A 26,232-nucleotide genomic window follows, 5' to 3' on the forward strand; every position below is an offset into this window, starting at 1 on the left:
GAAGAATTGAGGACACACTTTGCTGATGAGGCCGAACAGGTGCCTGGATGCTAAAATTGAATGCCCAGATTAAGTTAATAACTGTGACAATTTCAAATAAAAGAAAATATTACCTTCTGCTGTCTATAGTGAGTATAGATCCACGAACGCCCCACGCAGCAGTCTTTGGCGTCCTCTCTAGCGCACCTGTGGTGAATTGCTCTCTTAATCGTGGGCTTGCCTCAAGAAAAGTGAGTCAGCGCCCCTTGCTGGTCGCTCTCTTTTTAAAGGTTCCCCTGGGGCACTTACGGCCATAAGGTTTCCCCCAAGGTCCTAGTGCCCATCCGGTTACATATACTTTACAATGTGAATGTTTAAAGACACAAAATGTCTGATGAGTGCTGTCACGCAGCACCCCATTTGTTGTTTTCTATCTTTACTGTTTTTGTTTTTGATCCTCTCTTACTAATAGGGAATGGGACGTACTACGCCATTGTTTGGATACGCCCCCATGCTGGTAATATCTAGTGATGGATAAACCGAAGCTTTCTGAAGCAGTAAATCAAAATCAAGCAATGTGTCGAAATGGTTCAGTGTTATGAAGCATTTGCCACGAATCAGTGTGGTGGTTCACGACACTGCTTCACCTCTGCTTTCTGTACCGCTGAAGTAAATGTATTGAACTGGTTCAGTGCTACGAGACATTTGACACAATTCAGTGTGGTGACATCTTCTGGACAAAAATATATTGAATTTCCATATAACCAAGTTACCAAGTGTCATCTGAACAACAAAACCTGTGGGTGCAGGGGCGGACTGGTAATCTGTGGGTTCTGGAGGATCACAGAACGGCCGGTGCCCTGGACGGCCGGCGGCCGCCATTCATTATGCATCACTGTTTTTATCCCCCCTATCCTCTGATTATCTACAGTTCGCATCCAATCCGACAGGTGGCAGCAATGCGCCTGGCTTTTCACCGCCAATCTGATAGACTAGGAACGACGAAAGCACAGAGTAGCCTTCATTGGTTCCTTCCTTGTGGAAGCAAAATAGCGACGAGTGTTAATGCACAATATGGATGGTGGTGGCAAAAAAACTGAAAAGAGCAGGGTGGCGCGGAGAAGGTTAGAGAGAAAAAATTAAAGAAACTGGAGAGTGAAGCATTAAAATGTCATAAATCGACAAATATTTTCGCAAGCAGCAGTCTGGCTGCAACGGCCACGTCGGGTAACAACAGCTCAGCTCCCGGCGATGGTGAGAGGGAGCTGCAGCCGCTCTGACGTGCAGACGGTGCTGGGAGAGAGAAAAGAAGAGGGAGGGGGCAACGATAAACTGTTGGAAGTTCCCCAGACAAGCGCAGGGCAAGTAAATTGGGATGAAGAGGGTTACTTGCTCTGTAAACTGGCAATTGTTATCCATCAGGTAGCTACATTTTAAATCAAATAAATGACAATTAAAGGGTTAGTGCCAGCTAGTCGATGTACCCGTTTGCAATCGTGTCAAGTTACAGTATGCTAGTCCTACTATCCCTCTCCTAAGAAAAAATATTTTAGCCGTAAAACAATGTATGCACACGCAGCATAGCAATATTAATCCAAAAGAAATATAACAAAATATTAATAAAATGAATGGTTTTACTTTAAAGTTTAGGTAGTTAAATTGATGTTATATACATTATTAATCATTTATATATCGTTTTGTTTTCTGGTTAATACTTTCCAATGAAGTTTATGTATACAGGATTTGTCTTGAAATGTGTATTGTATTTTCATTGAAATTTATTATTTGTATGGCAAGATTAATTATGGCAGGGGTCTCCAAACCGGTCCTCAAGGGCCGCTGTGGGGCCTGGTTTTTGTTTTAACCGATCGAGTACCGACAGTTTAACCAATGAAGTTTCTGCTAAAACAAGCAGCACCTGACTGCAATCAACTGATTACACTTGTAAGACACCAGATTGGTGCAGAGGTTTTGTCTTGTTTTGTTGGAATGAAATCCTGCGCCCGCCGCAGCCCTATGTGGAATAGTTTGGAGACCACTGAATTATGGCATAAACAATGAAGTCATTTTATAGACAGAGATCTTTAAAGATATATTATAACCAATTGGATACGTAAAACTTGCTTTGAAAAATAAATTATTTCATTTGTTTATTCAGGTTGATCATAGAGCTAGTACAGAAAATGAATCCAACTCCAGTTCAGCCTTGCAGTACTTTGAGCGCCCGTAGTCAGACAGTCACAGTCTAGACACATTTTCTTCATTTTTCTCTCAAAGTGCACGAAATTGGTGCATTTTACAATAAAATGTAAAAAAAAAAAAAAAAAAAATTCTCCCGGGAGGGGCATGTTCCCGGACCCCCCTATGGGGTCTGTGTTTCCCTTCGTATAGCGATTCTTATGGGCTGGGCTGAGTCAAAGTCCAGGGCTGCTTTTTAGTCCCAGTCCGCCCCTGTGTGGGTGGTATGGTGGTTGTATACTTTGTCTGATGTGCAAGCAGTAGTGGGTTTGACCCCTAGCCTGAAATTTATTCTTCCCCCAGATTAATTAAAAACAATAATAATGATAACGCTAACCAAAAAAAACAAAAACAAAAAAAAAAAGCTGTTGTGTTACTTTTAAATGAAATACGGAAATGCTTGTGCAATAAGGAACTCTTGATGGTAGGTGTATAGAATGCTAGTGACACTGGGATGGGGATTTGGGTGTTTCACACATTTTTATTTAAAAACAAAATCAGCTCAGCAGCATTTGGTTTCAGCCGGTTCCTCTTTTTGCTAATGACCTCTCCAGCTTTTGAGAATATTCTCTCACATGGCACGAACAAGTATACAAACTGGCAGATAGACAAACAAACACAAAAACTGACAAACTGACAGACACAAAAACTAACTTGTGTGTGTGTGTGTGTGGGGTGTGTGTGTGTGTGTGTGTGCGTATTGTATAAATCAGTGTATAGTGTGTCAATGAATGCCTATACTATGTGCATTTGCAAATTAATGTGTATTCTGATCTAATTTCACTTTACTCTCCATCGTTCTCAATATGATGTAATGTGCGCAAAAGCTCTCCTCACAACCCACAACATTTTGAGGGATATTTCTATTTATAAGCATTGTGAGTTTGACTGAACCAAATGGACTGACTCGACCCCTCGCTACCTGAGTGACACGTCTACGGCCACGACCGACACGCGTGTGACATCACAACGCTTGGCTTCCGCGGCCAGGTGTTTTTCCATGGAATGAAGCGAGACATCGGTACAACGTATCGGGATACTTATTACCGCGAGCGCTCGACACTTGTCGGGTGTCTGCTTCGAGCGTGACGTCACGAGCTGTTCCACCGGATCCAGCGAGACATCAGGACGACTGATTTATGATACTTCTGCCGCGAGCGCCCACAATTTCTGATAGGTGCAGATGTGGTTTACAGAAATTGTCAGCATCAGAAAATGTGATCCTCCTGTATTGTGTCTAAAATGAGTCAAATCACCCTTAAAGCTCTTTGCTAATCTGATGACAGTCCCCACTTCCCCTAGTACATCTTCTTTCAATTGGGCCTCAGAGCTGAAAATTGGGTTAATCGGCTATCGCAAAAGTGCAAGGGTCAATATTACAGCCCCACCTACAGTTGGGGCGGGTAAAAATTTCTGACGGCCACATTTGACCCTATCAGAAAATGTCATGATAAAATGTACAGACTCTGGGGTCCAATTGAGACGAGATGTAGTTGGGGGGAGTAGGGATAGTGTCAGGGGATCAGGAAAGAGCTTTAAGAGTGATTTGATTGTTCTTAGACACAGTAGAGGAGAATCACTATTTCCGACAGCCACATCTGTACCTACCGGAATATGTAATAATTAAATATTCAGCCTCTGGGGGTCCAGTTGAGAGAATATATAGACCCCACTCACCAACGTCACACAATGACGTGTTGCTGTATCCGGCCACCATATTATCCGTCAATTTGTCGTACAATTTATAGTGCAATTCATGGAAGCCCCGGTGCTTTCAGACGCTGTAAACTCGTTGGATGTGTTGCATAAAAGGCGTTATGTGGTAAAGCTTCGGTCGATCCATTCGCCAGATCCATATTTGATGCCTAAATCGATATTTTTTGACCCGCTGTCTTTGCCGTCTCTGCCTGACATCTGGTACCCTGATATTTACAACTATCTTGTCCACAGAAACTCAGTGTATTCTCACGAAACTTTGAAAAACTTTAAGAGCAGCACTCTAAGCAACATTACCCCCGTGTGACCCTTCCAATTTTCTAAAATGGCGACAATCAATAAAAAAAAAAAAAGTTGACTGCAATGGCCGACGCTTCAAGGATAGGTGGATATTGGACTATTTCTTCAATAAAATACGCAACAACTGTGTCTGCCTCATTTGCAAAGAGACAGTCGCTGTTTTTAAAGAGTTCGATGTGACGCGATATTAACAAACAAAACAAGCTAACATGTACAACATTACAGGGAAGATATACGCAGCAACTTGAAGCTAGTTTAATTTCACAGCAGCAGTATTTCGCAAGAGCCCGAGTGTCGAAAGAGAACGCCACAAAGACGAGATTGATGAAATTATGAATTTTAAAAAAAATAATAATAATAAAGCAAATGTGACACACAGAAGGGCTTGCTAAAATTTCTTTAAATATATTGTTCTATGTAAATCAGCCAAGGTAGCCCCCCGCATTTTTACCACACCAAATCTGGCCCCCTTTGCAAAAGGTTTGGACACACCTGTTTAACTGATGATCCGTAGATGAGGGCAGCTTCTTTCATTTGGTACCAGCTAAATATTATTAAAAAAATAATGATGGTCGAAGAAATAAGCATCTTGAATTTGCAACTGTATGTTGTCGGCGATTTGCCTTGCAATGATCTTAATTGTGGTTGTCAGCCCAATACCCTCTAAACATATATTAAGTGCATCTTACCAGATATAAAATGACTACTACATAATCTGTGGTGATCGTTTGGTGCCCAGTTTTCTCGTCAATTGCAGCAGTCCATCTCGCTCTCCTCTCCGGGTCTCTCAGAATACGGTAGAACTTCAAGTCTCTCCGGCTATCTTCTCTGTTACTGCAACCAACCGCCACACACGCCTTCACCATTTTGATTATTAATGTTAACGAGCAGAAAAACACTCCATAATAGGAGGAATTTACGTAGCGGTAATGCGTAAACACGACGAGTTGACGGACAACATGGCGCTTAGGCGTGGTTTTGACGTCATGTGAGTAGTGTCTTTAGTAGGGGGAGTAGGGATGGTGTCAGAAGATCAGCAAAGAGCTTTCAGAGTGACTTGATTGTTCTTAGACACAGTAAAGAAGAATCACCATTTCCGACAGCCACATCTGCACCTATGAGAAAACGTGACACTAAAAATATAGTATCTGGAGGTCGTTTTGAGGAAATATGCGTTCAAATGACAGTAAGGAGATGTCAAATAATTAAGGAATTGCCTTCGATGGGCTGGGAAGTAGTATAAGGAAAATACAGCGAAATCACACACGAACATTTACGCATTTACATTTATATCATTCATTGTCCTTATACATCGAAAATTGTGTATGCGTGAGTGTGTTAGGGAGAGTAATAAATTCATAAAATGTAATTTATAAGTGCAGATAATTTCATAATCTCAAAAATGCAGTACAGCAATGTAATTTATTAGATCACACATTTTCACAACGTCAAAAGTCATACAATAAATGTAATTCATTGAATGGGATATTTACATAATAACCTCGTCAGGAAGAATAAGAAGAAAAATTGCAATTTATTGCAGCTTACTATTTCACAATATCAAACGTAATCTGTTCAAGCAGAACTTTTCGAAACATCAAAAATTAATATATAACATGTCATTTTTTTGAAGCAGACATTTTCTTAATGTCAGCGTCATGATTAAATATGATGACGTTTATTCGATGAAAGGGAAAATAAGCCTTGGCAACTGCGAGTGTATAGCCTCATTTACGTATCAAATGGCAGTTTACACCATTAGCGTAAGTGGCCTTTTTCGATTCCTCATCTTCGTTGCTGTCGGGCTTGCTGTTGGCAATATTGCCCTCCTTCGTCACAGATTCTGCATGTACACTTTTTGCTGAAAAGTTGGAAGTGTTAGGTCCCTACCGTCCCTATGCAAACCTACGCCTTTGGTCCAAACTGTCAGGACAATACTCCAGATACAGTGGAGAGAACAAGTATTTGATACACAGTCAATGGGAAAACCCATTGGCAGTGTATCAAATACTTGTTCTCCCCACTGTACATATTTGCATGCTATTTGGCAGTGTGAAAGTGTACAACAGGTCTGGCTGCAGATAATGAAGGAACTGTCAACCTTTTCGAACTGCGGGATTCCATTGTCTACAGATCTTGCACTGCTCGGTGATCTGAATATGTCATGTAATCAGGCCCGTCTGCGACTGGCGACTTTAACGATCGCTAGAAAAACAAAACAATGTTGTTAGATTGGAAAAATAAACAAAATATTAACACAAACTAATGGCTAAATTTAGTCATTGAACATATAACACTGGAGCAAATATCTGCAAAACCGAACAAACAAATTGTACAAAGATAAAAAAATAATGGTCAAAATTCAGTAGAACGCTGAAGCTAGAATCATGATTCTTTCTTGCATGTGAAGTTGGGGTGTGACAAAATATCGAAATGGTGATATACCGTGATTAGAGCAGGGCGGTAAACCGAAAATTTACCGTCACCGAAATTCTTCACGATGACCGACGTCATTTTGACCATGACGGTAAATTCGGTAATTTATTAAAACAAGAAAATATAGTCTTTTCATCCCACTTTGACACTGTGTTGTTTGTCTATGTTCGTTCCCTTTTAAGAAAGCAGTCAGTGTGCTTACGTAGGGAGTCACGTGGTCATCAGGAAGTCAAACAAACAGAAGCCCGGTAGGCTAAAGCTAGCGGCTAACGCTACAAGCAAAACGTGATGGAGTGTGGCTTAAGGGAGGTTCACCAAACTTTCACCTGACATTTAGTAGACTCTTGGTGGCATCCAGACGGGCTTTCACCCGCTGTCCTCCCTCGTTCTCTCGATTTCCGGAGATGGTGCTTTCAGTGCTTTCTAGTGGTAGCCAGGCCACAGGCTAACGCTAACGGTTAACGCAAGTGGTTAACGCTACAAATGAACGTGATGGGGTCGGATAGCGGCTCTAACCTTGTCGAAACGGCTGAACTTAATGAGTGGATTGGGCACGGACTGCATCTAGCAATTACAATGTCGCGTTATTTTGTACCTGTCTGTGTGTGATTTCTCTGATAGCTTTTGTGATGGTAAAGCATTCAGTATAAAGTACAATCCAACAGTGAAACTTATAATTTGAACGATTAATGGCCCCAGCTATTTTTCTGTATGTGCTTAATTCTGTGTCATTATTGCCATCATAAAATCTTAAATGTTTCATTTGCAGAAGGTCAATATAGCTTTAATGTGTGTGTGTCTGGGGGTTAATGTGTGCGTGCATGTATTAAAAAATGCACTGTGGGAAAAAAAAAAAAAACCTGAAACCATGAAGTAAACACAGCAGCCATTAACAATAACTTATCTTTTTGAAGTGTAGTGTTCAAGCTGCAAGTCATTTGTGTTACAATGACATGTTTGCACAGGCATATTGATTTTGACAATGTACATTGTTCAAGCCATACACGCTGTTATAAATGTTCATGCTTGAATTCTTATTATTTACAATACATTTTTATATACTTAATGTTTAGACTGCATGTACAATTGTTAAATATATCAAATTGAAAGCTGTTAAATAAATGAACGAGAAACGGTTAATCTGTATTTCATGCACTGAATCAGATTTTCAAATTATATACCGGTAACAGTCTGCTTGGACGACTTTATCATCATTTATCGTTATCGAGGTAAATCTGCTCAATTTACCGTGATACGTGTTCAAGGCCATATCGCCCACCCCTAATCGTGATACTTTGTATCCCAAAAGGTTATCGATATACTCCTGCCAAGAAATGATATATCGTTGGGGCGCTTACAGGTCCCTTTTTGTTCATTTTAAGGCATTTACAGGTTTCTGTTGAGATTGAGTCACTCCCCTATTCATTTGGGGAACTTCTTGGCTCCAGTTCTGAAACCCAAATGAACTGGAAGTGACCCATACATGCCCCAAAATCATCACGAAGTGACCCATAAATGCCCCAAAATCAGAAAGGAGTGACTAAAAATCACTAGCAAATAAACAGATTCAGAACACTGTGAGTGACTTCAATTTTCCAACAGGATTCAAAACAATTCTTACATTTTCTTTTAGTGATATGTTTATATTGTCCTAAGCATCAGGGTGAGCACCAGCAGAGCAGATAAATAAATGTCACGCATCACTGGAGTGAAGTACGTGAAAAATGATGCACGTTGATAGGACGCTATGACTTAAGTATTAGGGCCAAATAAATAAAAAAGGGACTATGACATTAAAGTCGTACTATTGCTATGAGAAAAAAGTTGCATTATTACGTAGGGGTAGTTGCTGTGAGTTGCTATGCACTTTCGAGTACGTTCATGTACCTTAACTTGGAGCTACGACGAAGCATTAGTATAAATCCTCCTATTGATTATTATTTTTTTTTCACCTACAGTAGCCCGACGTAATTATTTGACTTTTAGTCTCGTACATTTAATTCAACGTTCATTCTCGGTGTAACAGTTCAATGTTTTTTCTCGTACTATGAGAATAAAAGTCAGATTATTAAGTACCTGAATAAGCAGCTACGTACTTTATGTAGTGCCTCTGTTAAAATAGACAATATTGTAGGCATCTTGTGTTTTACAATTAGTTTTACAAATAAGGAAATCCTTAATATTTTGACTCATCTACATCAAATGATGATCAATAGAAAGATGTATAATCTAAGGCTTCGTCATAGCTCCCAGCTAAGGTAAAGTGTGTAGCAGTTTACAACTGCATTACCCGCCCTAATAATGACTTTTTTCCTCGTAGCAATAGTACAACTTTATTCTCGTAGTTCTCTTTTACTTAAGGCTATATCACCCATTCCTATTATGGACTTACAAGAGACTGCACACGACAGTGGCACCCTCCTTTTATCCGTTGAATGAAGTCCATGCTTTGGCCACTCTGGTCTGCTTTTTTGACTTTGTGCAGCTTTCCTCACTTGCATCCTGAGCATGTGACATTCTCAACTTTCCACGCATGTATTTTATTTATTTTTTACTCGCCTTTAACCATCAATGGGATATTGTGCTTGTCGACACATTTACTTCATCAACTACGTCAACAACGTCGACTAATCGGGACGGCTCTATTACATTGTGTCGTAGTGGATCACAACAAGATACGAATAAATACAAAATCGTCACACAGGTTTACTTCTGAAGCAGTACTTTTTTTGTGGGACAGGTTATGGCTAATGAAGACATAAAATTTGGCCCATGTGTGATTATGGTCTTGGTCTTGCAGATGTCAGTCAAGCGCATCGTCCTGAATGCCTGGAGTCCGCTCGCATGGAGGTTGCTGAAGAGCCGCCATACATCAAAAAGCTGGAGGAAGAATTTGTCCACATTAAAGAGGAGCAGGAGGAGTATTTCATTAGAGTGGAGAACCCCCACATTGAGGAGCAGCAGCAACCTCATCCCCTCAAAAAGGAGGAGGAGGATCCTCCATATGTTAAAGTGGAGGTGGTGAACATCCCTAAGTGGACTAGTGAGCCCTTAAAGCATGAAGATGGAGGTCCGAGTGAGGCCAGCAGAGGGACGGAGCCTCCGGATGGCAGCAGCAGATCAAAAGAAGGTTCCCAAGCAGACATCGCTCGACCATCAGAGAGTGACGACTTCACATCACACTCGCTGTTCTGTGAGTATTACGTTACCCACCTTGAGGGGAATGTATATGGGGTCGAAACTGTCATTTGGTGGCATTCATTCAATCCGTTTAGTCTTTATACGACAGTGTGTCCAATCATTGTTGTTTTACAAATTATGACTGACTCATTTTAACATCGGCACACCAGCGCGAGTTTAAGGTGCAACACATCTCAGTGTTTCCCCCAGGATTTTTTTAAGCTGTGGTGGTGGGCTGCATCGGAGTCGGACCGCCTCACCATGTCGTGCCACGGCAAAATTGCGTCATATCATGACAAATTAATTCTTTTTCACATTTGTTTTTCAAGAAGAACCATAACAAAGATCTATTTGAAATGTTTCATTAGCCAGGCTAATGCTGTCGCTCTCAGCTACAGTACATGTACAGTGGGGAGAACAAGTATTTGATACACATTCAATGGGGAAACCCATTGGCAGTGTATCAAATACTTGTTCTCCCCACTGTACGTAAAATGCGTAGCTGATTACAGCTACATTACCCTATGTAATAATACTTTTTTTTTTTTTTTTTCTTGGAGCAATAGTACTACTGACATCTCGTAGTCCTTCTTTTTTCTTTTATGTGGCCCTAATATGTACGACATTAACACAACAATACTAGTCCTTCTGTTAATGGACCAATGGTGTATGTAGGTTTGCATAGCGACGTTAGGGCCATAAACACTAGGAACTTTTCAGGATGCTCAAATTGTCCCCACCAACTTTTAGGCTACCTTATTTTCATTATATAATGAGTTCAGTTATAGAGGTCATTTAGATTGTCTTCACATATTTTGTAAGGATAGAATTGACCCTACTTTCATTATGTTCAGACTTACACTGACACCATTTTGCCCCCCACAAATGCATGTTTGATTGGCTGTTGACTCATTAAATTCTCTTGTTTTCAGTGTAAGTATAATAGAAATAAGTGAAATTATCTGCCAGTGCTTCAAGTAAATGTTACTCCGATTTCTTGAAATAAGGAAAAATAGCTATCTGAAAATAATCTTAACACTGTTATTTTAAGCAAAAAGTGAGTGTATTTAATCTTTAAAAAAAAAAAGCTTTTTTTCGTCAGAAATGTTTTTAATTCAAAAAGTGATATTGTTCAAAACATTATTTGAAATCATTTCCCCCCTTGATGTTAGTGTAAATGACCAACATTTAGATGTATGGGCTTAATAAGAAGAAATGGTCAAATTTACCTAAAGTAAATTGAATAATCCGACCCATTAATCTGTTAGTCTTTAACACTCAAAACAAGAATGGAAAAAAGTATTCGAATAGATTTAAGAAAAATCATCAGATTAAAACGTGATAAATTTGCAGTGTGAAAGTTATTACAAGTCAATACAGATTTATTTTTGCATTGATCATTTAGTCTATCACTTAATTAGGTTCAAATTGGTTGTGAGAAATGTAGCCCTGATCCCCGTTCAACTTATCAGTTTGGTTTTATTAATGTCCTGTCCCCAGCAAAAAGTGTACATGCAGGTTATGGTGTTATATCATCCCCACCAATATTGAGACCAAACCTACGGCCTTGTAATGGACCCATTTCAAGGTGTAGAGGGGAAATTCTAATTACTGTGTAAAATGTTTTATTGGTTTCGGTGAGAAGGTGAATATCTTTTGTTGTTGTTGTTCGTGAACTACATTTCCACACAAACGCACATCGAGGTACCATTTAGCTCAGCAAGGAGAGGTATAAGATACATTTTTCGAGTGTCCCTGTTTTGGAATGTCGAATGATTACTGGCAATCTTGTTTGATAATCGCAGAATGTACAACGGGGAGAACAAGTATTTGATACACTGCCGATTTTGCTGGTTTTCCCACTTGCAAAGCATGTAGAGGTCTGTAATTTGTATCATAAGTTCTCTTCAACTGTGAGGGACGGAATCTAATACAAAAAAAACAGAAAATCATATTGTACAAATTTTAAATAAGAAATTTGTATTTAACTGCAGGAAATAAGTAGCCTTCAGGTTTCGGGGCTGCTGCCGGGCAACACGGACTTTCAGCTCCCTCCATAGATTTACTATCAGGTTCAGATCTGGTGACTGGCTAGGCCACTCCAGGACCTTAAGATGCTTCTTACGGAGCCACTCTTTAGTTGCCTTGGCTGTGTGCTTTGGGTCGTTGTCATGGTGGAAGACCCAGCCACGACCCATCTTCGGGGCTCTCACTGAAAGAAGGAGGTTGTCAGCCAAGATCTGGTGATACATAGCCCCATCCATCCTCCCCTCAATACGGTGCAGTCGTCCTGTACCCTTGGCAGAGAATCAGCCCCCAAAAATGATGTTTCCTCCTCCATGTTTCACGGTTGGGATGGTGTTCTTGGGGTTGTACTCATTCTTCTTTTTCCTCCAAACACGACGAGCCGAGTTTAGACCAAAAAATTCAATTTTGGTCTCATCCGACCACATGACCTTCTCCCATTGCTCCTCTGCATCATCCAGATGGTCAGTGGTAAACTTCAGACGTTTCTGGACATGCACTGGCTTCAGCAGCGGGACCTTGCGTGCGCTGTAGGATTTTAATCCATTACGGCGTAATGTGTTTCCGATGGTTTTCTTCGAGACTGTGGTTCCAGCTCTCTTCAGGTCATTGACCAGGTCCTGCCGTGTAGTTCTGGGCTGATCCCTTACCTTCCTCATGATCAGTGATGCCCCACGAGGTGAGATCTTGCATGGAGCCCCAGAACGAGGCAGATTGACTGTCAACTGGAACTTCTTCCATTTTCCAATAATCGCTCCAACAGTTGTTGCCTTCTACCCAAGCTGCTTGCTTATTTTCCTGTAGCCCATCCCAGCCTTGTGCAGGTGTATTATTTTATCCCTGATGTCCTTACACAGCTCTTTGGTCTTGGCCATTGTGGAGAGGTTGGAGTTTGTTTGTTTGAGCATGTGAACAGATGTCTTTTATACAGGTAACAAGTTCAAACAGGTGCAGTTACTTCCGGTAATGAGTGGAGAACAGGAGGGGTTCTTAAAAAAGAACTAAGCCGAAATATTTACTAGTTGGTAATGTATCAAATACTTATTTCCTGCAGTTAAATATAAATTTATTATTTAAAAATTATACAATATGATTTTCTGGATTTTTGTATTAGATTCCGTCCCTCACAGTTGAAGAGAACTTATGATACAAATTACAGACCTCTACATGGCTTGCAAGTGGGAAAACCAGCAAAATCGGCAGTGTGTCAAATACTTGTTCTTCCCACTGTACATCTATTAGAATATAATATTAGCCTTGTATTCCCCCAAGACTTTAGGGTTAAATGAAGACAGGAGAGGAGTTGCGAATTAGAAGTTTACTTGAATTCCATCCACGTTAATACAGACAGATGGGTTTGGTTCTGAAGTAGGGATGGGCGGATCGATACCAAAATATCGATATTTCGATCCAGCGCGTTGAGTTTTAGGTATCGATCCCCAAGCAAAAGTATCGATATTTCGAATTAATATATTATATTTTCTTTGTCTATTTTATGGGTATATTTTTGTGCACACTTTTTTATACTGCTTTTCCTGCAGGCTCACACAAATTTGGAATTATTATTTTCCTGTCCAAACTCAAAAATACAAAATACATAATTTATCTTATTCCACACAAAAAAAAAAACAGGTATAGGGACTTTAATAAAAGTGTTAAGTGAATGGTTTGTTAAATATTTACAGATTTAAACTATCCTGCTGCAGACTTCAAGATTCTCAAGGAAACTTACTGACCTAATGCTTTACTTGGCCTTATTATTATTTCTTATTCATTTACTATTATTTCTTGTTAATTTATGTTTAGTATTTATTTTAATATTTTATTTATTTTTCTGTGAAATATATTTTTCCATATTGTTTTGTTTCAAACAATTCAATGCTTGATTACTTATGTTTTGTTGCTATTTATTTTTATTTTGTTAAATGTCTGTTTCAATTATTTCAAAATCTGTTTGAATATTGTGTTAGAATAAAATTCAAAAACGGCAAGTGACTTGTTCATTTGGATTTGTTTTTAATGATCAACCATTAGAGGGCAGTAACATGCTACTATTAATTCGTTCTTTAATTAGATCAAAAATATTTAACTTGGGTAGATTAAATTTGATCAAATACAACGTGTAGCAGGGAAATGTTCTGTGCATATGAATTTAAAGGTCATGGTTAAAGAGTGAGACTGACTAATCAGAGTTTGTTGTTGATGGATTGGTTTGTGAGTTTGAGGGAAACTGCTTTGCTCGTTATTAAAAGCAGCAGTTTTCCATTGCAAAGCATATTTGACACAAAGAGACTTAATAGTTTTTGAGTGCTTAATGCAGTTGTACATTGGATATCATCAGAATGGCTGAGAACACTTCAGGGTTGTTATATCTATATCTATCCATCCATCCATCCATCCATCCATCCATACATACACACATACACACATACACACACACAGACACACACACACACACACATACATGAACTTCCGGTATCGATATCGGATCGGGATCGCAATATTTTGCCTTGGTATCGGATCGAATCCAAAAGCACTGGTATCGCCCATCTCTACCCTCTACGTCACAGTTCCCCGTCCGATCGTCTCTTAATGGGGCCTCGTAAAGTTACGGACGTTACAATACACAATGAATAGGTTGCCTGAACCCCTCACACTAGGCTGCCGCTAGTTTGAAACGGCCTTAAAAAAATGAAAATAAATAAAACATCTTTTTGCACGGCGTGGCGGGTTTAATTTTAGTGTGGTGGTGCGCCACAATATCTAATATGTAAAGGAAAGCCTGCATCTATGTGTAAACTTATGAAATGGAAGCGCGTGGAGAGTGATCGTCTGCAAAACAAGCATGTGCACCATGATTGTGTGAAAGACGAGCACGTGGCAGAAAACACTCAGGTGGCTTGAAATTCCGTTCTGAGACCCCCAATTCGACCATGTTTAAAAAATGTCAACATGCATGTCTGATTCATCATTGGAAACTTTAAAATATCTTTTTTTTCCGAGCAGGAGGGTATTTTTGACACCCTAAAAGTAGGTGAAATCATGTGCGCTAAAAATCGGACACCCGTACTTGTACATGTTAAATCATAAAGACTTCAAGTCACGTTTTGCAACAGAAAATGTATTAATATCAACAAAGGGGAGATAATTCTGGGGAGGTTTTTTTTAAATCGGCGAAACAGATAAAATCAACAACTACATCTTGAAGAGGAAGTTCCCCACACTTTGTAATTTCATAGTTAGCAGGGGTAAGGACTACCCATCTGTAGTAATCAGGTGGCCCTCCTTGGATGATGCCAACGTCTTCATCTCTGCCGTATGTATTGAGGCTTCTTAAGGTAATGCACAGGGAAGCCATTGTCATCATCATGCACTTCAACTGATACTCGGGACCTGAAACTGTCTGCGGTCCACGTCCCACCAGACTGATGTTATTCCAAACCGCCGCCCAACATTAATTTGTTGCAGTCTTTGTCGTTGTGTAGCCCATATTACAGCAATTGTGCGTTTTGGACTCATGAAGTATTCAAGGGTAATGTTTACAAATGCTCTCATGTGTAAAACGAGCAGAAATGTCTCGTCTGTATTGTTCGCGTCCATGGTTTACAAAACATTGCGGTATATTAAACATGTGTCAATTACCGCTTTGAAGGTATAACGTGGTATGAAAACGACACGGTTTCAAAATTACTAAAATTTTCCGTCATAACTTTCTTCTGGTATAAATTATCATCAACGACGTGGACAGCGCATTAACGTGACAAAAATAAGGTCAAGTGATGCAAAAAAATCAAACCGCGCGTGTGTGTGTACTAATGCCATCCACACGACAGCTCTGGATGCTAACTATCTCCATAATAATGTAACGAATCGGATTATACTACAGTGGGGGTATTTTCTTGCATTGCTGATTGCACCGCTTGACTTATGGAGGTGCGGCTGACAGCAGCCATGTATTGTATAATTTCCCAAAATAAAGAATTGCAACTTTACTAAGCAGGTGACATTTTGTGGACGTTACAATAATATTGGAATAAGTTGGATCACACAATAGTTTACCGTGAAGATCTGCAAACATTTTTTGACATTTTTTTCAAACACCCTCCTTCTCCGTCACTAGAGCAGGAGTGCTAGCTGTCACTAGCGAACTTGACGCATGTACGCTACTCCTCTCATCCCATTTTAAATGTTCATTTTGCTTTTGCTGCTCGTTTTGTGAAATATCGAAAGGGCTATACTTATCATTAATATTACGTTTGGGTTCAAATTGGAAGGGCAGAACCGTCGACATGTTTATGTCGTTCACGATTGACACTGTAAGTTCGGCAGCGAGCCCATGTGACGTCACCACGCTGCGACGTCAACAACAATAATGGCGACCTACTAGTTAAAATAATTTTACAAATTTTATTAAAACGAAAACATTAGGAGGGGTTTTAATATCAAATTAGTATAACTCGTACTAGCATTTATGTTCTAAGAACTACATGTCTTTCTTTCCTTGGATCCCTTTAATGGCTGCTAGTAAAATCTTCAACAGTTTTTTTATCATTGGCTTTCCAATTTTCCAGCTTCAAATCACCCAGTTACAGACATTCACATTTAAAAGGGATATGATGCCCGGAAATGTTCTCCAAATGTGCATGAATTTCAGTCCATTAGGGTGTAATAACATTTAGGGCTGCAGCTATCGAATATTTTAGTAATCGAGTAATCGACTGAAAATTCTATCGATTAATCGAGTAATCGGATAAAACAAATATATTTTTAGGTGAAGAGCAATTATAAATATACATGAGAAAACAAGACATTTCATCTAATCTTGAACCATTTTCAGTCAATCAATGTCTTTATTTTCGATGTATATTGTTGAAAACAGCCAACAATTGCATCTCAGATGTAACTAGAATTAAAAAAAAAAAGACATATTCACTGCTTTCACTCAAAAAACCTTTAGATCTTATTAAAAAAAAAAAAAAATATATATATATATATATATATATATATATATATATATATATATATATATATATATATATATATATATATATATATATATACACCTAAAAATGCCATTACGCTTGATAACACACATCACTTAAAAGTTAGGATTTTTTTCCCACGTGTTTCAATTGAATTTCTATTTGTGTCAAGCCATTTTTAAGTTCTAGTTAAGTTTTACGCTACTCTAAACTGTAAGTCCTGATAGGATTTTGAGTTTTTGCAGTGTTCAAAATAAATGTATGATACAGGCTGTAATGGAGCACATTAGGGACCAGTGCTACTTGGTGTTTTATCCAACAATGGCTACTAAGCTAAAATTGATAGTTAGCATTATTGAGTTTTTATTTTACACCCTCATCACCCCATAAAGCTATGTTATGTTAAAGCCTGTATGTAAGACACGTTAGCCACGCATCGAAAGTGGTCATAATTAATAGAAACCTAGCCCTCCGCAGGGCTAACGTTACGTGAGCTAGTGACTCAGACAGTAACTTTAATCTTATTTATTAGCTCTACTGCTTTAAGATGGCGGCTGTTTATTAACGCTGCCCAGACGCGGCCGAGTCTGTCGTTTTGCATCTAGTTCAACATACATGTGATCTCTATGGGACTCATCAGATGCTACCTGCTACCAACTTAACATCATGCGGGCTAGTTTTTAGCAACGTCAGCGTAGTTTGGAGCGGCTGTCGGCTGCGGAAATGTTTTTTATATTTTTTTATTGCTTCTTCCTCTACGCACGTGACGTCAGCGCGTTGTCCCGCATTAAAAGTAGTCCGAGCGAAACGTGATGCTTAGAGCTGTCAAAATAAACGATTACTCGAGGTGAATAAAATTACTCGGATCAGTTTTTAAACTCGAGTTACTCGAGTTGCTCGAGTATTCGTTTCAGCTCTAATAACATTGCATTTCCAAAATATATGTGAGTAGTTCGCTCCATTTGGTCCAGAGACTCTCCAGCAGGCGTCTCCTTTACCCAGGTGTTGTTTTTGGACTGGGGTTATAGACCCTACTCACATGACGTCACAACCACGCCTCCGCGACATATTGTCCGTCAGCTCGTCGGGTTTAAGCATTACCACTACGTAAATTCCTCCTATTATGGCGTGTTTTTCTGCTCGTTAACATTAATAATCAAAATGGTGAAGGCGTGTGTGGCGGTTGGTTGACGTAACAGAGAAGATAGACGGAGAGACTTGAAGTTCTACCGTATTCCGAGAGACCCGGAGAGGAGAGCAAGATGGACTGCTGCAATTCGACGAGAAAACTGAGCACCAAACGATCACCACAGATTATGTAGTAGTCATTTTATATCTGGTAAGATGTATTTAATATATATTTAGAGGTTTTTGGGGTGACAAGCACAATTAAGATCACTGCGAGGCTAATCGCCGACACCATACAGTTTCAAATTCAAATGTTTATTTCTTCCACCCTCATTATTTTTTTAATAATATTTAGCTGGTACCAAGTGAAAGAAGCTGGCCTTGTCTCCGGATCATCAGTTAAAAAGGTGTGTCCAAACTTTTTGCAAAGGGGGCCAGATTTGGTGTGGTAAAAATGTGGGGGGCTACCTTGGCTGATTTACGTAAAACAATATATTTAAACACATTTTAGCAAGCCCTTCTGTGTGTCACGTTTGCTTTATTATAATTTTTTTAATTCATAATTTCAACAATCTCGCCTTTGTGGCGTTCTCTTTCGACACTCGGGCTCTTGCGAAATACTGCTGCTGTGAAATTAAACTAGCTTCAAGTTGCTATAATTTCTCGCTGCGTATCTTGTAATGTTGTCGTACATGTCAGAGTGTCTTGTTTGCTAATATCGCGTCACATCGAACTCTTTGAAAACAGCAACTGTCTTTTTGCAAATGAGGCAGACACAGTTGTTGCGTATTGTATTGAAAAAATAGTCCAATATCCACCTATCCTTGAAGCGTTGGCCATCGCAGTCAACTTTTTTTTTTTTTTTTTGATTGTCGCCATTTTAGAAAGGCTGAGTTTCTGTGGACAAGATAGTTGTAGATATCAGGGTAGCAGATGTCAGGCAGAGACGGCGAAGACAGCGGGTCGAAAAATATTGATTTAGGCATCAAATATGGATCTGGCGAATGGATAGACTGAAGCTTTTCCACATAACGCCTTTTATGCAACACATCCAATGAGTTTACAGCGTCTGAAAGCACCGGGGCTTCCATGAATTGCACTATAAATTGCACGACAAATTGAAACCATTGAGAATACGGATAAACAATGACGGACAATATGGCGGCCGGATAGAGCGACACGTCATTCTGTGACGTTGGTGAGTAGGGTCTATAAAGTATCTGATAATATTTTTCCAACAGAATTCGTGCCATACATTCAAGCCCGTAGTGGTCCATTGTAGCTGGCACATTCTCCCAACTTTTTTTTCCTCAAGTGGCATAATTCCTTCCCCTTCTCATTTTTGTTTTATATAATGAGTATTATCCATCTTTGTTGACCTCATAATTTTATACAATTTGGAAATAATTTTATTACAGGTCTTCGACTCAAAGAGATCTACAATTTCTTGTAGAACCAGAGTTTCTTGTCTAGTTATGTTCTTTGTTACATCATGGTGATAATAGTGTCTAACCTGAAGGTATCTGTAAAAGGCCGTTTTTGGATATCAAGGTTTCAAAATCCTGAAATTGAAATTGAATGAGTGATATGAAGTCAAACCTTTTTGAAATCCGCTTTTTAAACCTTTTATCTGTTTTGTTCGGTGTAAATTCTGTATCTGTAAAGCACACCACCTTAACCTTTTCAATGAGTTCTCAATTCTACATTTTTTGCAGATCTCCTGCCAGGCCTGCAGTAAATGATGGGTCATGTTGCCACCTGCAATGTTCAAACCTTGCCACGATACAATGTCGGCCATCAAAGCAGACATTGCAGACCCTTCAGCCTTGTACATTCAGTTTCTTTCCAACGTGTATTGTCTGTTGGGGAACATGGACAAATTAGAGGTCGAAGCTGGGCTGCGTAGAAATAATCTTGTAAATTCGGAAGTCGCATTCCACCGTTATCTTTACTCAATTGCAGTGTTTTAAATTTGATTTTAGCCTGTTTTCCCCGCCACAGATATCTTGAAATTAACCTCTCCCATTCCAAAAATTGTTTCAATAGGATCCTAATAAGTAGACATTGGAAGAGGTAGAGCAGTCGTGGAAGTATGTTCATCTTAATTGATTCTATTTTTGAACTCAGACTCAAGAAGGGTATGTGATTCCATCTTTGATAATCTGCTCTAAATTTAAGAGATTATAGTTAAATTTGAATAAATTTGTCATGTCAATTGAACCCGCCTCCCAGTTCCAGTCTGAACCCGTCTCCGAGTTCCAGTCATACATTATTTTAACATGTGGTGGAGGATCATAGTTAAATGTCAGGGCTTGCGTTTTATGTATGTTCATTTTATATCCCAATAGCCTGCCATATTCCTCTAACATAGTCAGTAATTTAGGTAATGTCTGTCTATCAGGCCTATTAATAATGTTATCTGACTTAATGGGATGATGTCATAATTCCTATTATCGGACCGATAATTATCGTGCACCTCAAGTGAAAATATATTAAAAAGGCGATATATTGTGATACTTTGTAGCCCAAAAGGTTATTGATATGCTCTCATTGAAACATCCTTTTGATGATGATGAAGCTTTTTATTTCAAGCATGCACAAAGAAACCGAAATACAATATAACTCATCTTGGTGTTGGCTATCGACCTCGTACTTACAACGTTGCGCATTCGTTTTCTGTTTGGGAGGCTTTCATAAAAACGTAGTCGACACACAAATACTGAGAGTCTCATGGTGCGGTCGAACAATAAACACAAGTTTTAATGAATGAGTCACACACATTTCACTATCCGACTCCATTATATACCTCATATTTTACCATCAATTGGGCGTTAACATCCCCTTATTGGATTATCAAAGACTTGAGTAGACTAAGGGGGATCATGTTACACTAACTGGGCTTACTTTTATGACACCAAATGGTGTATGTTAAAACGAACCAGAATGTGAATGCATGATTGCCTTAACTAAGAGTAAAAGGCTACATAATTGCACGCAAGTAAACATATGAGTACATAACACTAAGAAAAATTATTTGTGCTCGACAGGGAGTGGGAAGAAGAAAAACTAATTTAATCCCACCCCTGATCTCATCGTCCAGCAGTCTTATTTCGTGGGATACTCCTGTCCTTTGACTTTAAATCCACACAATGAAGAGACAGGAAAGAAAGAAAAAAGAAGAAGACAAAAACAACTAAACCAATAGACAACCGACTAGACCAACAGAGTTGAATAATAATTCTCAATATATATAAACCAATTCTCCAAGAACAGCGTCAAAAATTGTCAATAAATGTCATTACATTGTGATCAGACCTTTATACAACAATTTAAATTTTTGGATATTTTGACAGTGCTTGAAGTGTTTGTCTATTTTTTCTCCTTCAGATAGTATTGATCAGGGTCATGGTCCGGAATTCCTGCAGCCAATTCTGAACCAATATTTACACACAAGAAAAAAACTATAGACAAGTTTCCTGAGCGAAATGTGGGCGACGCCATCTTGGATAGTGTCTGCCTCGAACTTCCGGTTTAGAAAAAAAACATCAGTTGCGGTCGAAGTTGGCAAAGTGTTGACGAAGTTAGACCTGCGAAATGAAGTCAGAGGAACCAACGGAATCTTCAAAAATGGATTCTGCACGACGTAGATGAGACGTAGATGAGATTGGATTATTGTTCTTATCACTTCGTTGATCATTCGTGGACAAAATTATGACAATAATAACATTGGACACCGAATTTTCGGTCGCATCTCTATGCGAAACAATGTCTCTTGTGTCTCAAAATGAACTGACGTGTATTTTTTCACTTTTATTTTTTTGATTAATATGTTTTCTTTAAACCCTGCAATGCACTGAATCTGCACAACATGAACCGCGAAGTCGTGAGGGATCACTGTTCTCATTTTCAAGTTTTGCACAAAGAAAAGACTGGCCGGTGAAACGGTGGGGGTCCATAAAATATATCATTGGTTTTCTTGTGTCTTGCAGGTTTCAGAAAATATATTGGTGCTGAGTCAGAATCTCCTGGCGTAAAAGAGGATGTTGAGCTCCCCCAAATCAAACAGGAGGAGCCAAAGCCCTGTCAACAGAAGCAAATTCCAATCAAAAAGGAGGAGGACGAGTTGCCATATGGTAAAGAGGAGGAGGAGCATATCACCAGGTTGACTGGTAATCCCTTGAAGAGTGAAGATGAAGGTGTGAGTGAGGCCGGCAGAGGGGCGGAGCCTCCAAGCGGCAGCAGCTCAACTGAAGGATTGCAAGCAGACATTTTCATCGCTACATCAGACACAAATGCAACTACGTCACACTCACCTTACATTGATGTTGGTCATAAGACATCTCACGGTAACGACAAACTCTGCAAATGCTCTCAGTGTGGGAAAACCTTTGCTAATAAGTATAATTGTCGAATGCATATGAGGAGCCACACTGGTGAAAAGCCTTTTTCCTGCTCGGTTTGTGGTCAAGGATTCTCTAAAAAGCAACACTTACAAAGTCACGAAAGAACCCACACTGGCGAAAAACCTTTTTCCTGCTCAGTTTGTGGTCAAGGATTCTCTCGAAAGCAATGTCTACAAAGTCATAATAGAATCCACACTGGCGAAAAACCTTTTCCCTGCTCAGTTTGTGGTCAAAGATTCGCTCAAAAGCATCACTTACAAAGTCATGAAAGAACCCACACTGGCGAAAAACCTTTTTCTTGCTCAATTTGTGGTCAAGGATTCTCTATAAAGCAAAACTTACGAGGTCACAAAAGGACCCACACTGGCGAAAAACCTTTTTCCTGCTCAGTTTGTGGTCAAGGATTCTCTCAAAATCGAAACTTAAAAAGACACTCAAGAACCCACACAGGCAAAAAACCTTTTTCCTGCTCAGTTTGTGGTGAAAGATTTGCTCGGAAGGATCCAAAGAAGGGCCACGTGTGTGTTGGTGTGAGAAGCAGTGGCCAATGACTCTTTTGCCTGTCATGCATGCTGGCTTCATCAAATTTTGCATGCAGGTTAGGTTATGGTTGGGGGTTACGTTGGTATTCGTGGTACACTTTATTTTTGTGATTGCATTTCTGTTTGGACTTTGCCATTTTGTGTTTTACCTTTACTAGCCATCGACGTCTTTCCTTTGGCTCTCTCGCCGACTGGCATCATCATCATAATCTCAAAAAATTCAAACTACACTTTTCGCATTTCATATTTGAAACCGCAGAGCCCAAATTCCAAAAATTCAAAATCATTCATAAATATTGTCATTAAATAAATATGGAAATTTAGAATACATTGTTCCATATTGCAAAAATAGTTTAAAAAAAAAAAAAAAAACTGGCTCACAAATGAGTTTTTTTGTGTGGGGGCTAATGTAAATATATATATATATATTTTTTTCAATTACTCTTACTACTCGTGATTGACAGAGTATGAGGGCCAAATAAAGAAAAATGAAGAAAGAAAAAGAAAAAAGGACTATGACAGTCAAGTCGTGTTCTTACAATTTTTTTTTTTTCCTTGTAGCAAGTCAAATTTTGGTATCTCTCTCTTTTTTTTTTTTTTTTTTAATATCTAAATAAAACAAGGAATCATTTCTGTATTTAAATTTGCTGATCATATACAGTGGGGAGAACAAGTATTTGATACACAGTCAATGGGAAAACCCATTGGCAGTGTATCAAATACTTGTTCTCCCCACTGTATGTTTTGTGTTGAAAATCTTGTTGTCTGTTAATAACATGGTCACCACCGGACACCTACAGTGGTCGCATTGAATAATTGGAATGGAAAAGTTCACTGTTGCCATGGTTTTTTTTGTAATAAATTCTACACAAACTTCCTCGTCTGTGTTGGATCCATATTGTACGGCTCACCGTTTCATTACAAAGTTAAGTGGCATTTTTTATATCATACTCTCAAACTACAGTTTTCACATTTAATATTTCAAAGAGCAGACCCCAAATTCCAAAAATTAGAAATCATTCAAAACTCTATCATTAAATTGATATGGAAAATTCGAATATATTGTTCAATATCGCAAAAATACTGATTAAACAAAAAATTCTGGCTCACAAATGATTAATTTGTGAGGGGATAAATGTTACCATGGCGCAAACATGAATTTTCAATATACAAAAACAGTGAAATTTTCTAAAATTCAATTGGAGGTCGAAAATGAACAGGATTATGATGACAGTTCTATAATAGTGCCCAGTGGGGGGAAATTAGTTAAGGATCTAGACCAGGGGTGGACAAACCGGTCCTCAAGGGCTGTAGTGGGTCCTGGTCTTTGCTCCAACTGATCCAGCAAGGACAGTTTAACCAATGAAGTTTCTGCTGAAACAAGAAGCACCTGCCTGTGATCAACTGATTGCGCCTACAAGACACCAGAATGGTAAAAAGGTTTCCTCTTGATGAGTTGGAACAGAAACCCGCACCCACTGCGGCCCTTTGTGGAATAGTTTGTCCACCCTTGATCTAGACTGAGGAGTCCAGAAAGGAAATCTATCATTGGTGTCTTCAAATAGGTAGGATATGTTTTGTAGCCATAATATTATTTGTTGTGGTTTATTTGTGTGCAATTTATTTTAGCGTTGTGAAAATGGGGTGTTAAATCGAGGCTTATTGGACCTTTTAGTTTTCAAATGTGTTTGTGTGTCATTGCGCCATCTAGCTATGGGGATTTGCATAATAATACACAGGCACTTTTATTTCCAATACCAGAACACTAGTTTAATCAGAACGCTGTCTTTATAGTAGCCTAGTAGTATCACGTAAACTATCCGGCATGCGTGTATACTGCCATGTATAGAGACAATGCACGAGCATGACAAATTTTGACTGATTTTTGGATGGGTAAAACTAAAACAGATCCTCAGCACCCCCTGCTGTGAGTGACTTCCAGCACCCCTGAACCAGCCCCTGCCGATCAAAAATCTTGACTCTGTTTCGAAGTGCTTGCACCTCAGCACTTTTTTATTGTTATTCATAATTAATATCTTATTTTTATTCAGTCCACTACATTTAAATGTACTTTTCAAATTTTATACTAATATTCAGAGGTGGGTAGAGTAGCCAAAATTTTTAATCACGTAAAATTAGCATTTCTTCTAAATAATATTACTTTAAGTTAAAGTAGTCATCCAAAAATGTACTCAAGTATAAGTAAAAAAAGTGTTCTTTCAAAATACTCAAGTAATAAGAAACATTGTTAGTAACTGTTTACAATGTCAGATTTAAAAAAAAAAAAAAGTATATATAGATTTATTTATAGTATATGGTAATCCGTTTTTTCTTTCAACACAACTTCATCTACATGAACTGTTATTATTATCAGTATAGTATGGCATGTTACAATGGAGTATGAGGGCCTAATAAAGAAAAATGGTGTTGGGGACAAAATAAAATGTTTTGGTATATCATTTTTGTTAAAAAAACAAAAAAAAACCAAATATCTACTGTAATACATAAAACACACAAAAATGTGTAACTAAATTTATGTTGAAAATGTTTTTGTTTGGTAATAACATGGTCACCATCTGACACCTTGCTTGCTACAAGGGTCACTTTGAATAAGGCACGATTGGAACGGAAAAGTTCACTGTTGACAGAGGAGGCGTTACCATGGCGCAAAAACAATTTTATACTATACAAAAACAGTGAATTTCTCAAAATTCAATTGAAGGTTAAAAAATGAAGATGATTATGATGATAGTTCTATGATAGTTCACCCGTTCAGCTCCTTGGTTCACAAAGGAGCTGAGATCACTAAAAAGGACTGGCCGAGTCCTGGAGCAGGCCTATGTTACATCAGGCTGTTGGTGCATAAGTTGGCCCACCGGAAACAAATGGAAATATGCCAAAAAACTCTCCAAGGCCAGGTTAGCACACTACTCCAACATTATTAACAGTAACTGGTAACTCCAAACAACTCTCCACCACCGTCAAACACCACCTCAAACTACAGCACACCACAACCAGACAGCCTCACAGTGCAACAAATTCATGGACTTCTTCGCTTCCAAAATACAAATATTTGCGCGTCTTTCTCCCACACTTACAGTTCTGTCCCATTATGTGACATTGCACCCGTCACCCACGACCTGTCTCACTTTTCCCCCACAGTGCAGCAGGAGGTCGAGAAGGTCATCAGTATATTCAAACCATCCACTTGCTCCCTAGACTCCTCCCCTTCCCCTCTGCTTAAAGCACACTGTCACTCCATCAGTCACTTAAAAACAAAAATCTTTCTCTTCAAACCTGGCA

General features: G+C 39.0%; 1 protein-coding gene across 1 annotated transcript in view; it reads left to right on the forward strand.

Annotated features, from left to right (window-relative positions):
• LOC130927961 (zinc finger protein 160-like) overlaps nucleotides 1–23,486 on the forward strand; it is a 61,457-nt gene extending 37,971 nt beyond the window's left edge. Inside the window, 2 exon segments of the mRNA XM_057854112.1 lie at nucleotides 9,470–9,862; nucleotides 21,974–23,486. Coding sequence (XP_057710095.1) covers nucleotides 9,470–9,862; nucleotides 21,974–22,938 — 1,358 coding nt within the window. The 3' untranslated portion in view covers nucleotides 22,939–23,486.
• Nucleotides 23,487–26,232: the final 2,746 nt, after the last annotated feature.

Source organism: Corythoichthys intestinalis, chromosome 13 (assembly GCF_030265065.1).
Source record: "Corythoichthys intestinalis isolate RoL2023-P3 chromosome 13, ASM3026506v1, whole genome shotgun sequence".
Lineage (NCBI taxonomy): Eukaryota > Metazoa > Chordata > Actinopteri > Syngnathiformes > Syngnathidae > Corythoichthys > Corythoichthys intestinalis.